We start from the raw sequence: 17607 nt of genomic DNA, 5'->3' as shown, positions 1-17607 counted from the left end.
GCAGAGGCAGTGCCATCCATTGATTGCCATTTTTCAGTGCCAGTAAAGGCAGAGGCTTGGGGAAAGATTTATAATTTTGGTTACCATCTTTCCTCCTGCTTCAAGGCAATTTTAATTACTTTTTAAAATCAGTCTCTAAACTTGCATTTTCCCACATGAATCTTTGACCTTCACTTTCAAGGACAGCTAGGCAAAGAGTGCTTGTTCATAAGAGGTAATAAATACATTTTATTAGATAAAGGATGGATATTTAGCCACATTCAAATGAAGACTAATATCTTATTATTTTAGAATTTTTTTAAGATGAGAAATATTTTGGCAGATGCAGCTTCTTATCTTCTAACTGTCCCATTGTGATCCTTTCCAATGACCACAAAATTGTTTCTTTTTCTTTTGTGCCAAAAATCACAGATGTAAATGGCCTATATTGGCCAAGCAAGGGTTTCAAATAAGTGAAGCAGACAGTCTATAAAATCAAAAGGAGTGATAAGATGATACTACTACTATTTTGGAGCCTAGTACCGAGTTTAAAAGTGACCTCCCAAATTAAACATTTGTTTTCATGATAGTGTTTGAACCCAGGTTTGCTGGATTATCTGATTAAATTTTTTAAATCAAGCTCTTTGTTATAACCAGAATCATGCACCATTTAAGGAAGTAATACTGAGACATCTATGGTACCTTTAGTCAGCTTCCACCAACAGCAATATCCTACACAACTGTAGTCTGATGTCAACAATAGAATTTTGACAGTGATACAGCCAAGACACAGAACATCACCATCAACACGGATTCCTCATGCTGACCGTTGGCAGCCATAATCATTTTCCTCATACTTTCATTCCTTCCTTTTTCCTGGTAACCATTAGTCTGTTCTCATTTCTATATTTTTCTTTTCATTTGAAGAATAGTGTATAAATGGAGCATACAATATGTAACCTTTGGAATTGGCTGCTTTCACTTAGCATTATTCTCTAGAGAGTCACCCTGATTTTGTTTATATTAGTAGTTCATTCCCTTTTATTACAGAGCAGTCTTTCCTGTCATGTATACGCCAGAGTTTTGTTTAACCAGTCACCCATTGAATGTATATTCAGAATTGACAGAATCCCAAATCAGATGGACATTTGGCTTTTCTGGTGCTGTACCTCTCAGAGGTCTGCAATCAGTTGTCTCCAATTTGGGGCTATTATGAGTAAACATTCTGCTATAAACATTCATGTATAGGCTTTTGTGTGAACACAAGTTTTGTTTCTATGGAATAAGTGCCCAGCAGGGCAATTACGGGATTGTATGGTACTTCACATTTAGTGTTTTTTTTTAAACTGCTCATCCATTTTCCAACATAGCTGTGTCATTTTATACCTAAGCCAGTGGTGTTTAGGGGTTTTTCCATATCCTGGTCAGTATTTAGTGTTGTCACTATTTTTATTTTTTGAATTTTAGTCATTATGTCAAGTCTGTGATAATATCTCATTGTGGTCTCAATTTGCATTTCTCTAATGGCTAATTGGGCTTCCCAGGTGGGTCGGTGGTAAAGAATCCACCTGCCAACGCAGGAAACTCTGGTTCGATCCCTACATCAGAAAGATCCCCGAGGAAGGAATTGGCAACCCACCCCAGTATTTTTGCCAGGGAAATACCAGGGACAGAGGAGCCTGGGGTTGCAAAAGAGTTGGACACAGCTTAGTGACTAAACAACAATGGCTAATGATGTCAAACATCTTTCAAATAAATTGGTGAAATGTCACTTTGTCTTTTTGTCTATTTTCTAATCGGATTTTTTTTTAAGTTGAATTTTGAGAAATATTTTCTTTATTTTTATATATGTCCTTTATCAGCTATATGGTTTGCAAATAGCTACTTTCAGTTTGTAGATGTTTCTTTCAGCCTCTTATCAGGGTCTTTTTATAGAGCAGAAGTGTTTAATTTTAATGAAGTTTAATTTATTAATGTTTTATTTTATGGATTATGCATTCAGTATCAAGTCTAAAGGTTTTTCTTTTTATTCTAAAGGTTTTATAGTTTTTTTCTAAAACTTCTTATAGAAGTTTTGTACTTTATGTCAATAAATCCATTTTAAGTTAATTTTTGAATAAATCTAAGCAAATAGTCTTTTTGGATGGCTTATGGATGTCTACCCATTCCAGAACCATTTCTTAAAACTGTTATCCATTGAATTACTTTTGCATCGTTAAAAATTCTGTTGGCCATAATTTTTGTGAGTCTGTATTTGGGTTATTTATTTTATTCTCTTCAATTATGTGTCTGTTCACTATGCCAATACCACAAAGTACTGTTACTGTAGCTATATAGAAGTCTTAAAATTGGGTAGGATGATTTCTGCCACTTCTTTTTGAAAATTGTTTTAGCTATTTCAATTCCTCCCCCTTTCTCTACAAACTTTAGAATAATTTCATCTGTGTCTGTAAAAATTTTTGCTGGAATTTGACATAAATTTCAACGTATATATCAGTCTAGAGAAAAATTAGTACTTTTTCCTGTAATGATTCTTCTAAATCATGAACACAACATGTCTCTTCATTTATTTAGAATTAATTTCTTTCATCAAAAAAAGTTTAATTTCTTTCATCAAAAAAGTGTTTACTTTTCAGTTTACCATTTCTGTACACATTTTGTTAGATTTACATCTAAGTATTTTTCTTTTTTTTTTTAAATTATAGATAGCATTGTACTTTGAATTTTGGTATTCATGTGTTTATTGCTAGTATATTGAAATTCCATTGATTTTTATATGTTTTATCATGTATCCTATAATCTTACTGAACTCACTTATTTTCCATAAGTTTTTTCTAGGATTCTCTTCATAGACAATCATGTTCTCTATAAAGAGGTGCAGTTTTGTGTCCCCTTCCTGTTTAGTATGCTTTTCTTCTTTTTTTTTTTTTTTTTTGCCATGCTGTGTCTTGTGGGACCAGAGATTGAACCCAGGCCCTGGGCAGTGAGAATGCAGAGTCCTAACCACTGGACCACCAGGGAATCCCCTCTGCATTTTATTTCCCTTTCTTGTGTTATTGTATGGAATAGAATTTCTAGCACTGTGTTGAGTAATGGGATGGGAGGAAACTTCCATGCCTCATTCCCATCCTTGGGGAAAAGTATTTAGTCTGTCACCATTAAATATAATCTTAGTTGTAGATTTTTTTGTTGATTCTCTTGATCAAGTTGAGGAAGTTCCCTCTACCATTTTCGTTTGAGTTTTTATCACGAGCAGATACAGATTTTTGCCAGCTGCTTTTTGTACTTTCACTGATTTTTCTTTATTTCTTTAATGTGGTGGATACACTGATATTTTAAAATACTGAACCATCCTTGCATCCCCAGAATAAATCCTATGTGGTCAGGATGTATAATTATTTTTATATACCATTGACTTATATTTGCTAAGATGAAAATTTATGTATCTATATTCATGGGAAATATTGGTCTTTAGTTTTGGAGGGGTTTTTGTTTGTTTGTTTTTTGGTACTGTCTTTAGTTATGTTTAAGCAGCTTCATCAAATGAATTATAAAGTGCTCCCTATTCTAGTTTCTGGGAGAGATTTTGTAGAATTGATGTTAATTTTCCTTGAAACATTTGATGGAATTCTCCAGTGTAATCATCTGGGCATGAGATTTTATGTGAATTTTAAAAATTACAAATTAAATTTCTCTATTTGTCACAAAATTAGTCAAATGATCTAATATTTCATATTAGGGGAATTGTCATAGTCTTAGGATTTTGAGTTGTTGGTCCATTTCATCTTTGTTGTCAAATTTATTTTTGTAAATCTCTTTGAAGTACTCTCTAAGAATCTTGTTTGTGCCGTCAAGGTGTCTAGTGAAATCTCATGTGTCTTCTTCATTTCTTTGTCACTTTGCCAGATGTTGTCAACTTTATTGACTTTTTCCCCCAAAGCAGCAGCCAGTTTCATTGCCTTTCTGTGTTGTTTCTATGTGTACAGTTTTATTTAATTTGGTTCTTTATTAATCTCTTCCTTCTCACTTTTAGTTTTAGTTTTTTCTTCTTTTACTAGAATCTAGAAGCTTAGATTATTGATTTGAGACTTTTCCTGTTTTCCAGTGAATGTGTTTAGTTCTATAAATTTCTCTCTCAGCAGTGTTTTCACAGTTTCTTACAAATTCTGATATGTTATATTACCTTTTTCCTTCACTTTAATGTATATTTTGATCTTGGATGATCTTTTGTCCATGAATTATTTAGAAAATTGTTGTTTAGTTTTTAAGTGTTTAGGTATTTTCTTCTCATCTTACTATTACTGATTCAGTTTGATTCCATTGTGGTAAGAGAACATACTCTGTATGACTTCAGTTTGAGATTTGTTTTACAATCCAGGCTATGTTACTTGGGTACTTAAGGATGTAACAATCTGCCCTTGGGAGGAATAGTCTGTAAGTGTTCAATAGGGCTTGTTAGTTGGTGGTGTTTTGGGATTCTTCTGTATCTGTCTTGATTTTATAGTTGTTAAAATTCCAGTATTGAAAGCTCCAGCTCTATGGATTTATATATTTTTCCTTTCAATTGTTACTTTTTGCTTAATATACTTTGCATGTTTTTTGTTGTTGTTGTTGTTTGTTTTGTACATATATATTTAGAATTGCAACTTCTTGGAAGATTGGTCTTTCATCATTATATAATGCCCCTCTCTATCTCTGATAATTTTCTTTACCTATGAAGTAGACTTTATCTAAGATTAACAGTCACTCCTGCGTTCTTTTTGTTAATGTTAACTTTGTATCTCTTTTTTCTTCATTTTACTTTCAACATGCCTGCAATGTTATATTTAAATTTACTTACTTGTTGACAATATGAAGTTGGGTTGTATTTTCTAGTTCATTCTGAAGATCTCTATTTTTTAATTTGTGTACTTAGACCACTTACATTTAATATAATTATTGTTATTTTAGGGCTTAATTATGCCATTTTACTCTTTGTTTTCTATTTGTGCTCTTGTTCTGTTTTTCATTTTTCTCTTCTTCCTACTTTTTCTGTGGTTTATTGAACATTTTTTGAACTCCATGTTGATTTATGTATACTGTTTTTGAGTGCATCCTTTGTATAGTCTTTTTAGCTGTTACATTATACCTACATATCTTATCACAGTTCACTGCTTTCATCACTTTACCAGTTATATTGTTTAAACCCTACCTCCCTTTATATTTTTTTACCCTTCTCATTTATAATATCATTTCTTAAATATGACCTCTACATATATTAAAACCTCATCAGACAATTTTATAATTTTTACTTCAACCATTAAAAGTAATTTGGAAAACTCGAGGGAGTCTTTGTTCTTTATTAATATTTTTGCTAAGCATATATATCTTTTTTCTTACTTTTTCTTTCATTATTTACAAGATTTTTTTTCCCTTCTGTTTTAGAGAAGTACTTCTTTCAACATTTATTCAGAATAAGTCTGCTGGTCATAATGTCTCTTAGTTTTCCTCCATCTGAGAATGTCATGTCTTCTTCATTCTAGAAGGATATTTTCACTTGATCTAGGTTTCTGGGTTGAAACTTCTTTTCTGTCAGCATTTGAGAAATGTTTTGCCATTTCCATCTTGCTTCCATGGTCTGAGAAAAAATCTACTTTCATTCAAATTGCTTTCCCCTAAAAGTAAGGTATCGCTTTTCCTCACTGCCTTCTAGATTTTGTTCAGCATCTTGAGTGTTTACAAATTTGGATGTATTCAGCTACTGTTTTAGCACTTTCTCTGCCCCTCTTTCATTTTCTTTTCCTCTGTGACTCTGATAACATAAGCATTAAATCTTTTGTTCTCATTCTATAGGTAGGTGCCTAAGGCTCTATTCATTTTTTCTTCTTTCGTTTGTTTTTTAACCAACTGTATAGAGTGGGTAATTTCCATTGTTCAGTTTTCAAGTTCCCTCATCCTCTCTTCTATCTCTTTATTCTTCTCATGAGCCCATCTATTAATTTTTTTTTGACTATTTTAATTTTCACTTCTAAAATTTCTATTGGAGTCTCCTTTGTATCTTCTGTTTGTTTGCTGAGACCTCCTTTTTTTTTTTTTTTTTTAACTTATTTAAAGTGTGCTTTAAATCACTGTCAAAGCATTTTATGATGGCTGTTTTTAAATGTATGTCAAATAATTCTAACATCTGTCTCTTCTCAATGTTGGTATCTATAGATTAAACCTTTTTCATTTAGTTTGAAAATTTTCTAGCTCTTGGTGGTATAGGTTTTGTTTTGTTTTCTGAACTATGGACATTTGAGGTATTATGTTATGAGAGTCTGTGTCTTATTTAAACCTTCTATTGTAGCTGGTTTCCTCTGACACTGCTCTGTAAGATGAGGGATCCTGCCTCATCATTGCTACTTTTGCCTAAGAGTCCAGGTTTCTCACTCAATCTTTGCTAGCACTTCAGGGCAGAGAGTTCCTTGTTCGGATCTGGGAGAGGAGGAGAGTTGGGAGTTCTGGTTCCCCACTAGACCTCCACTGATAGTTCCCTGGTGGTAGGGTTAGGAGTGAGGTAAAATTTTACTCCTCCCCACATGATGTCTGCTAGCACCAATAGCCAACAACGGTAGGCAGAAGGACGCATTACCCCTGGGAAATGATGAAAGTCCTGGGTCTCCACTAGGCCTGCTCCTATACCGCCCTAGCAGAGAAGAGTGGTGCCTTATCACCCCCAATGAGGCTGGAAGGCCAGGCTGGCCCCCTCTGAGGAGAAGGTGACCGCATTCCTTCCTGTAAGGCATGAAAATCCTATCTGCCTTCTTAACCTTCTGTGAATCCACTGTTTGGGGTTGGGGTAGCTTGTTGCTTCCTCAGAAGCATGGAAATCTAGGCTCCACACTTGGCTTTTGCTGGTGAAGGTGGGGATGGGATCTACTGAATTTCCTGTGCTATCTGGCTGCGGTAAGATGGTTAGCATCTCAATGTTTCCTCTCTTGTTACGCTGCCCCCTTCAATGTCCTTTGGCTAGAGGCAGCAGGATTTTGTTGGAATTTTTATCATCTGAGTCTATTGCTGTTACTGGGTTGACAATATCTTTAGCTCCAAGAATGAAATATATAGGGCAAAAAAAAATTTCGGAAACTCACAACAGTTTTGTTCCTTGGGTCCTGAGGGCACTAGTAAGTCTGTCTTTTATTCCTACCTTTCAGATTCTTCCTACTGTTATGTTATATATAATGTATAGGGTCTTCAGCTATACCTAGTGGGAAAAAAATTTGTAGAAGTACACTTGTCCAATCGTTTTGAAAGTGGGAATTTCTAGACTGCCTGATTTTTCATAATAAGCTCAGGACCCAGATTTTAATATAAATTCTGCTGGTTTGTCTCTTTTTTTATTGAAAATTAATTTTTAAATAACAAGCAGGCCAAATACAAAATGTCTAGAGTCCAACAGTCTGTATACTCTGCTCAGTTTTCTAAGAAATTAGTTTTCCCTGGCTAAAATTTGTCATTTTCTTACCTCATTTTATATAAATGTCTATCATTTATCTGGAGGTGACATTGCTGACAAACTGAACTATCAAGGGCATAAGCAAGAAAGAGAAATTTAGCAGGAAAAGATCACTAGGCAACCAAATTAGATGTCAAAATGTCCAAACATTAAATTTCTTGTACTTTATAAATAGGTAATAAGCCTTTAGGCTCCCACTTAGAGCATAATTTTTAAAAATATGTGTAAAATAAAATCGCATACATGCACACATAGAAAGTCAGCCCAATTTCCAAAGCATGATGCAAATTAGAGGAGATAGGATTTCATGAGTTAGGAACACTGAAAACATTAAAAAGTAAAAACTCACAGTGAAGCAGAGGAGAGAAAAATGATAAAATACATTCAGAACAGCCAACCCTTCTTCCCCTAGAACACTTGTAGCTCCTCAGTGTTAGTGCACACAATCTTATACACCCTTGTGTGGGTGCTCAGTTGGGTCAGACTCTTTGCAGCCTCATAGACTGTAGCTATGTATGGTTTTTCCAGTAGTCATGTATGGATGTGCAAGTTGGACTATAAAGAAAGCTAAGCGCCAAAGAATTGATGCTTTTGAACTGTGGTGTTGAAGAAGACTCTTGAGAGAACCTTGGACTGCAAGGAGATCCGACCTGTCAATCCTAAGAGAAATCAGTCCTGAGTATTTTTGGAAGGACTGATGCTGAAGCTGAAACTCCAGTACTTTGACCACCTGATGCAAAGAACTGACTCCTCTAAAAAGACACTGATGCTGGGAAAGATAGAAGGCAGGAGGAGAAGGGGACAACAGAGGATGAGATGGTTGGATGGCATCACTGACTCGACGGACATGATTTTGAATAAGCTCTGGGAGTTGGTGATGGACAGGGAGGCCTGACATGCTGCAGTCCATGGGGTTGCAAAGAGTCGGACACGACTGAGCGACTGAACTGAGCTGAGACTGTAGCCTGCCATGCTCCTCTGCTCATGGAATTTTCCAGGCAAGAATACTAGAATGTGATGCCATTCCCTTCTCTAGGGGATCTTCCCCATGCAGGGATCAAACTTGCATCTTGTCTCCTGCATTGGCAGGCAGATTATTTTAGCATTAGTGCCACCTACATCCTTAAAGTATAGTATAGTGAAGTCGCTCAGTCATGTCCGACTCTTTGCGACCCCATGGACTGTAGCCTACCAGGCTCCTTGGTCCATGGGATTTTCCAGGCATGAATATTGGAGTGGGTTGGGTTGCCATTTACTTCTCCAGACCTACATCCTTAATAGGCACTAAAAGTCTTCCTTTATCTGTATGTAGTTCAAGTATTGACATTTATAATTAGAAGTTTGAGTTTCAGGAATTCATATGATTATCTTTGTCTTATGCAAATTTGCAGCTTCTTAGCTAAGACAAAAAATTATTTTTAATCGTTCAGAGGAGGAAAAAAAAAAACTACTTCTTCAAGAGCCCTTACCATGTGTTAGGCAGCATATTGAGAGCTTTCCCATAGTGTCCCATCTAATTTGTATAAATACTCTAATCTGTAAATACTTATTTTCTGTTTTCAGTGGTTGAGAACCTGAATTTTACAAGGGCTCTGGCTAGTCAAGTGGTCATGATGAGATTGATATCCAGCAGGACTACAATAGCCATGCTTCCAACCAGCCTATACTATGGATTCTAAAATGTTAAGATCACATGTTGGATGTTAAAGGAGAAGTTTTTGAACATCTAGAAATTTTACTAATGTTAAGACACTGGAATCTTTGGTGCAGCCCCCAAAACTCCATGCTGACGCTGACCACCTTTGTTCTCTAAGCAGGTCCTGGAGTCTTGACTGGTGACTCTCAAAGATGCTTCTCAGCTTCCTAAGTTGGAGACTAGGCTCCAGGAAACTGAGAATTTAAGTTTTTTGAAGTGACTGTGGCAACAGCTCGACTCTGCTTGGTGTTTACCACAGATAGGTCCTCTTTTTCATTGCCCGTTGTCAAACAAAGCTATTCACGATTACAGGCAATGTTTGATACTGTACACAAATAGTCTTAATTAGGAGGGTTTCTGAGATCCAGAAGGACCTCTTGGTATGAAGGGACAAGTAAGAGATAACTTGGCTTCTGCTGTCTTGGGGCTGATGCCTTCCACATTGCTACACATTTAGGCTAGTCCCTTGGTATACACAAGCATCCCATTGCAGTGTGGTAAGTAACCAAAGAAGAGGAGAGGGGCTCCAAACTATAGATCTGCTCCCCAAGTACATTCTGACATATTGAGGAGACAGTGAGCATCAGTAGCCTGGAGAAAAATCATTACACTGGCTCTGGGTTGTATTTGCCATTTTAATTAAATTTATGTTTTTCCATTTTGTCCAGGCCCTGGCCCTGTGGTCTAGGCTATTTTGCATGGCCGATGAAATCAATAAGAGCCTATCATTTGGAACTTGGAGGCGTCTAAGCGTGTTGATCTTATTTGCTCGGCAGAAGGCTAGAGTTTTCTGAGTGATGTTTGTCTACATTTCTAGGTCCTGGATGTCAAACTGTGGGGCTCCCTGGTTGCCAGATCATATGCTGGAGAGGCTTCTTTCCATCAACTTACCTATTGCATTCAGTGCTCTTCCCCATTTTTTCTTTTCCACAGTGGATATCCCACCTGTGAAAAGGACACTAGGGTGGGCTTAGGTAGATGGCCATGTGGTTGTGCCCGTTGGACCTCTGTGAGCAAGATGTCCTGTTGGCAGGTGACTAGGGAAAGGACCAGGTGTGTCCAGGAATCAGATTTGCCAAGAAGATAAACCAGATGAGGAGTTTGCTGAAGGCTCATTAAATAAGTCAGAGGAAGACTGCATGTCAAGAATGCCTTATATTATCATTCTCCATAACCAGCCAGGCAAATTTTATGTGGTCCAGTGTGACCTGGTACCATTAAAAGCATCATCAGCATATATTTTTGCCTTTTACATCTTTATTATATTTGTATTTATTTAATTTTGGTGTTTTTCCCTAGTCCTTCAGCAGCAAAAAGAGAAAGCAGTTAAAGTCAGATAAAATCAGTTTTACTCTGAACCACTTCATAGTAAGATCTTTCATTAGAGTGACAGACTTGCCATGTCACCTTCACACACATAGAAAATAAAAATATGAATTATTTTGCTACTGTTTTCCCCTCAAATCTATTAAGTTAAATAGCATGGGAATTAATTTGCTGCATCGAGTGATTCTATTTAGGCTGATTGTTTAAGTATACATTAAGCATTTGCAGAAGAGATGATGCAGCGCTGACCAAATTTGCCTTTGTGCGTTTTGATCTGAGTCAAAGCATGAATCAGAACTGAAGGCAGTAATTCTTAGAATCATAGTCTGAGTTTTTCTCCTGTGATGTTTCTAGGTGGCCACGTGACAAGTGCCCATACCCCGGCCTGACTTTTCAGAAAGTATCAGCCTTCTGCCAGACCTGAGATAATGGATGTCAAGGACCGGCGACACCGCTCTCTGACCAGGGGACGGTGTGGCAAGGAGTGTCGCTACACGAGCTCCTCCCTGGACAGTGAAGACTGCCGTGTGCCCACACAGAAGTCCTACAGCTCCAGCGAGACCCTGAAGGCCTATGATCATGACAGCAGGATGCACTATGGCAACCGAGTGACAGACCTCGTTCACCGGGAGTCGGACGAGTTCCCAAGACAAGGTAGGTGGGGCTGCCCACGCCGAGGGCCCGCGCTGTCTCGCTTGCGCTGTTGCACATGGATGACTGAGGTTGGTGAAAACAGGGAGCAAAGCAGGTCCACATTAACTCTCCATTCAAGTGTAGTTTAAGAGAACAATCTTCTTGTCAACCCGTGTCAGATTCCTATGGGGACCATAGAAGGGCCTCTTCTGTCCTGGATACTTCAATCCTTTGACAGTTTGGATACTTTTGGAGACATGCCAGGGTAGGTTTTGATCAGATGTAACAGAAAGCAGACCCTTGGTCCATGAGGGATATCCCTGTGACCATCATGGATTGCAGTCCCAAGGAACATGGAATTATCTGTGATTTTTAAACTATTCTCCTTGAAACTGAGACACAAGCCTCTAAGAGTTCAGATTTCTCCTCCTTCTCACATTGAGCTTCTCGGTTATATTCTCTTTGAACAAATCGTATAATGATAAAAACATATTTGAATCTCTCTCCACTCCCCTCCCATATAATAATCTTTAATTTCTCTCCCCCCCCAAAATATGTGGTGTTAATTCTGAATTATACATGTTTTTAATGTTTTGAAGTATAGGTCAATTCCAATTCCACTGGTATAATTCCCACAGCTGCTTTCACCTAAACATAATTTTCTTCTACAGTTTTGATTTCTTTGGGGAGCAGAATGTTTTCATCCTAAGCACTAACAGTTGGCATTCTCTTCTTAGTCACTATCCATGGGGAATTTTGTTATCGCTTGTGCTGAGTTGCTGTGAATGTATGGACGCCTGGACTCAGGCACAGTGTGAGAGGCAGTGTGTCTAAGTTGCCTGGCTGGCTCCAGGTCTTATGCTTTGTGTACCAGCCTCGCCTTGTATGTGATTTACATAAAGTGTTAGCAGAATTACCAGTGGACACGCAAAACTGCAGTGAATGCACCAGGAAGGGGTGCTCTGCAGCGCCAAGGGTCAAGGTTCTACCTGCTGGTTTACTGCCTCATGTGTTAATACGGATTCTATAGTTCTTGTTCTCTGTCCCTGTCAGTAAGTGTTGCAACTAATTTAATTCTTCATTAGATACCCTAGCTTGTGTCTTATCCCTTTCAGGCCACTATAACAAAGTACTGTGAACTGGTAGCTTACCAATAGCAGAAATTTAGTTTGGCAGAGCTCTGGAAGCAGGGACGGTCACAGTCAAGCCCTAGCAGAGTTGAGCGCTGCTGAGAGGTGACTCCCTGGCCCAGACGGCCATCTTGGCCTGTGTCCTCATAAAGCTGCGGAAGGCAAGGGGGCTCTCTGGGGCCTCTTTTATAAGGGCAGCAAACCCACTTATGAGGGTTCCACCCTTGTCGTTCACTTACCTCCCCAAAGCCCCGCCTCCAGATACCACTGAGGGTTAGGTTTCATATACAAATTTTGGAGAGTCACAAACATTCAGTCTATAGAAGCTTCAAATTCCATCCCTGGTTTCTTAATTTCCTTAGCTTAGCTTGCTTAGTCTTTTGTTTATTTCTTAGAAAACACTACTTATTTGTAATATATATGTATATCTCCTTTAATCCAGTGATTGTTCTAAAAAAATCGTGTTCTCAAGTGCTCCTCCATTAGCCTAGCTTCACCTTTCATATTTAATAAAACATTCCACAAAATCAGTGGAGAAACAGTTAAAATTTTATCTCTACTGCCTTTGTAGACCCTTGCAGAATGCACTTGTTATTTAATCTTCACTCTTATTTTCTGAGTTAACTGCATGTAAATGAAACACATTGCAAACAAGGGGAGGAGGGTTGCTTGAAAATTGCTCTGTATCAGATGTCTTTGATCTGTGAGTAACTTCAACAAGTGTTTTACTTTGTTAAGTTCTCACCAGACCCCAAAGTGCATGTAGTGGAAATTAGAAAGAAAAAAAAAACGAGGACTCACAGCTTAATTAAGGGAAGGCTTAACTATCCAATTTGATAAATGAAGATACCTGCCTGTTGCTTCCAGGGGTGTCTCTCATACAAGACTGAGATATTTTGAAAGGTGATGCACATTCAACAAGGTTGACGGCCTTTCATTTTCTGTTGTGTTTTCTATTTCCTTTATGATATTATTGCGTATGTTTTTGTTTCTCATGATTCTGGGCTAAAATGTGGCCTCTCCTTCCTAAGTCTCATTAAAGGTGCATCCTGGCTTCTGATCATTGTGCACTGAGCTGAAGATCCTAGATTATTGTTGAACTGTGGATTTGCCTGTCACCTTTTCCCTTATTAATATTTACATAAAATGAAACCAAGTGCCTGGGATTTTATTTTCAAATATACCTTTATTCTTCCTGTTTAATCTTGTTCCTCTCCATTGATAATAATGAAAGTCGCTTGGCCATATCAAACCCTTCGCTTTGCAATTAACAATTCACACATGCCTTGTGTTGTTATTGAGCCCATATTTGTTTGTGTAATGTGTTTGCATGAATTAAAAACTGTGCAGGCCAAAAGTAGAAATGAAAAGGCATTGGAAGTATTTGCATATGCAAGTGCAATTCCTTCTGAAGACATCTATGAATTTATGCATGAAAATGTAGTCAGTCTGAGTGGATCTACTTTGATGGGTTCTAAAATTGAACTCTGCAGGAAGTAAATAAGCACATATTTAAGGAGAGGAGGAACAGGAGATACAATCTGGCAAGCGGCATTTTCAGTGTGAAACTTAGCCACTCCAGAGAGGGTTAAAACAAATTTTACTCTCAGTAATAACAATAATTTTTTTAAAATGTCACACATTTCCCATTTTATTTTCTTATTCATGAAATCAAAGAGGAGGATCATCTCAGCACTTATTAGCCTAGAGGTACATTAGCAAGGATCAGAGCAGGATCATCTCCTACAGTATTCTTATTTAAAACCCAAGACAGCGATCATAAAACAAACACGCTTCTCACTTGCAAGCAAGTTTGGCAAACACAGTCGGATGACTCTCCAGATGCTCAGAGGGGAAAAGACTTGCCAGCTAGTAGAAGTGATTAGGAGCTGGGGTCAGACCTTGTCCAGTTTCCCCAGCTGGCCAGCAGTAAGCATCAAATGTGAGAACCTGCCAGGTCCCAGCAGGAAAGATGGGCCACAAGTTCCCCTGAGAAGCTTATGGAAATGCCCGTCAAAGTAAAACTCCTTCGCTTGCTTTCAACACAGAATCCTCCTCCTGCCTCCTTCTCCTGTGGGTCTCTCCTAAGAAGAGACAATGCAAATTACCTGTCTGGCCTCTATTATGTTGGATTCTCCTGGTGTGAAGGGAGAAAATGACTGACCTTAGGTCTGTGGCCGCTGGAGTAATTAGTAATTAGTAAATGACTAATCCTGCACTAAATAGCATCCTAGTGGTCTGAAAGTTAATGCACCTGACAAAAGTGACCAGTGGTCTGATCCCTGGGCAAACCCAGTCCCAGCCTGATCTGTGAAATAGATGCCACTTTGAATAATACAGGTCAGCCAAGTTCTCAGCCAGGTTGTATCAGCTTGTCGTTTTGGACCCTGAAGTTAGGGTGTAGAGCAGTGTGATACACAAGACATCCTCCTGGGGCTTAAGAGCCTGAAGTTAGATGTGAACTCTGCTTTTGCATATTTATGTGCTTCTGAATCTGGTCTAATACTGTGCTTCACCTGGATTATTATATAGTCTTCAGATATATTGAATAGCAACAACGATAATCACCAAAGAGTAATGGCTAAGGCTAACAGTCATGGAGATTTTCTTCATCAGGTGCCCATTTAAGCGCTTTACTTGTAGTAGCTCAGTTAATATTCATAGTAAATGTTGTAAAGTAGGTACTATTATTAGTCCATTTTTTTCTGGATTAGGAAAGCAAGGCATGGGAAGGTTAAAGAAATCAGCCAAGGTCACAAACATAGGAAGAACTAGAGACAAGTTTCCCATACAGGAAGCTGGATTCAAGAGCTATGTTTAAACCAACGCATTTGAGTACTTCTCAAATAAATAAGTAAACCAATGAAAACCAGACATTCAGCCTCAGTCAAAGGCTGTGAAATTCAATGTATAAACCTTTAGGTGTCAACACACCTATAAGGCTTTCTCAGTATAGGAACTATAATGGAACCTAGAATGAGCTCCACCACCAGCAGCACTGCTGATTTAGATTCCTCTTCTTGCCCACTCCCCTCCATGTGCACAACTATCTATCCCAGACTCCTTGGAAACCTTCCTTCCTACAAGACCTTTCCACAACCCACTCCTGTAGGAAAAAGTTTCCAGGGTCAATATGTGTGCCAGGCTAGTCAGCACCAATTCTTTGCCCTCCCTGAGGTCATCACTTTAATGCACCACCTCTCATTCTGGAACACTAACCAAGCAAGGGGTCCCTGTCTAAATACTTTTTCTTAGGTGAGCAGAGTTTCTGGGCTATAGTCAAGGCCCAGTGTATCAGAGAGTTCCACCAGGCTGCTCATCCCTCAAACAGCCCTCCTCTCCAGTTGGTAATGTAAGCCTCTTGAGAGGGGGCCGAGATTAAATTCTTTTCTGTGGACCTCAGGCTGTCTGTTTGGGTCAAGGTTGAAGAAAGAATTGAGGGAAGATTGGAGTTTTGAAAGATTGCTTGTATTACTTCTCTCCATCAGATCTAGCAGAGAAATAATTTGACTAACCCTGTAAAAATACATCAACACATAACACATATGCATTTGAGACTAGGTTTGATTTTGGCATGTCATAAACCAGTTTTCACTCTTGTGATCTTTAAAATAATTTGGGCAATACATTTCTTCTCTGTGTCATTTGGCATAGCATAACTCTAACATGTGCTAATGATCTGAAAACTCACAAACCAGTAAACTCAAGCGGTTACCTGTATCAATGAATGTATATTTTAATTATTGAAGTACATTGGAAATGTGTGAGCATTTCTGTTTATACCATAGTCTTAATATAGTTACTTATCCACTGTACCCAAAGCACCATTTAGGTTCTATTTTGAAAACCCTAGCCTTTTAATTTACCTGTAATGATAAACTTTTACATTTTAGGGACATTCAAAAGTTTGGTTGATAAATATCTGGAAGACTTGACCAGTAGCTTTAGGAGATTGCATTCCATTTATTCTTCTACCCCTAGGCCAGGACTTCTTTACATACTTCAACTGAGAATAATATTTTATCAATACTTCTTACTGTTTGGTTATGTTGTTGCTTTAAAAAAAAAACTTGAAAAAAAGATAATTTATAACACTTCAGTGGATAATGATCTGTTATCTTCTTGCTGGCTAACTCAAATGCTTGTTGCTTCATCTGAAAGGCATATGGGAGAGTAGTTGCAGACCCAGAGTTAAACTGTGTCTAAATCTCAGTATCGATGTCTTCGAGCAGTGTGACCTTGATCACATTAGAGAATGTAGACTGTCTAAGTCTTATTTTCTGTTCTTTTAAACATTTCCACCAATATGATTATCGGGACCCTTTCTTATGATGATGCATATATCATGCTGTGGATGTTATCTTTCTGTTAATAAGTGCTGAATACATGCTAACAGTTATAATTACTATCATTTTAATCTTATAGCAAGCAAAAGTGGTGATCATCCTCTTTCTAACCTTACAATATTGTGTGCAACACAAATATCCCTTTCCCCTTGCTTAGGTTTGTTTCCTGTGACTTGCAATAGTTCTGGCTCCTCGAAGCCAGAAATTCTGTTCCAGCTGCTGGACTCCCCACACACCATACCTTTTGCTCCCGAAGATGAGCATAACTCATAGATTATTTCCTTATTTTTAGAAAGGAATGAAAGATACCATCTCAGAAATGGCAGCTGATGCCAACACACTGTAGAGTTGCTAGTCAGACAGCTTTACAAGTAAAGAACAGAACAGAAAAATGCTTGAAGGTAGTGGCATTGGATGTAATGTTTTAACAGATGTGGCTTTTATAGCATAAAATTGGCATGTAAATCTGAGAAACGGGTTTAAATTACAAGATTTTATACATATAAACTCTGGATGAAAATGAATTCATTCTCATCATGCTACATGTAATACTTTGAAGTCGTTGTCACTTAGAGAGTTGCGCTTTTCTGGAATTTCATTGTTGATATTCTCTGCCCTTCTAAGATTACAATCTTCCTGTCTCCCAATTGTTATTCTTTCAGTAATTACCTATTGTCAATTTTGCCTTCAACTTCAGATCTAACTTTCTTTGAATTGTTTTCCTTTTTCTGCTTTTATTTCCCCCCGTGGTAATTCTCCATTTCAGCTGTGACGTCTCCTCTTTCTTCTCCACGGCATCTCCTTTAAAACAGCCTTGTTTGTATAATGTCAGCGTTCATAGCTTCTCTTTCTCAAGACTCATTCAATTACAAGTAAAAGCAGGAAAATATCCCAACTGAAATTAACTTATGCAAAAATCAGATGCTTTGTCTTACATCACTGGAGAATCCAGAAGTATATATGGCCTCACACGTATCATATCTTGTTCCTCCTTCTCTTTACTTGGCTTTTCGCTGGAAACGA

General features: G+C 37.9%; 1 protein-coding gene across 1 annotated transcript in view; it reads left to right on the top strand.

The window, feature by feature from the left end:
• Window positions 1-17607, top strand: part of TENM2 (teneurin transmembrane protein 2) — a 1360160-nt gene that overhangs the window by 318407 nt on the left and 1024146 nt on the right. Inside the window, exon 4 of the mRNA XM_043464766.1 lies at window positions 10830-11129. Coding sequence (XP_043320701.1) covers window positions 10904-11129 — 226 coding nt within the window. The 5' untranslated portion in view covers window positions 10830-10903. The remainder of the gene's footprint in view (window positions 1-10829; window positions 11130-17607) is intronic.

This window comes from Cervus canadensis, chromosome 4 (genome assembly GCF_019320065.1).
Source record: "Cervus canadensis isolate Bull #8, Minnesota chromosome 4, ASM1932006v1, whole genome shotgun sequence".
Classification (NCBI taxonomy): domain Eukaryota; kingdom Metazoa; phylum Chordata; class Mammalia; order Artiodactyla; family Cervidae; genus Cervus; species Cervus canadensis.
Note: the sequence above shows the minus strand (reverse complement) of the source record. Positions and strands in the feature narration are given on the sequence as shown.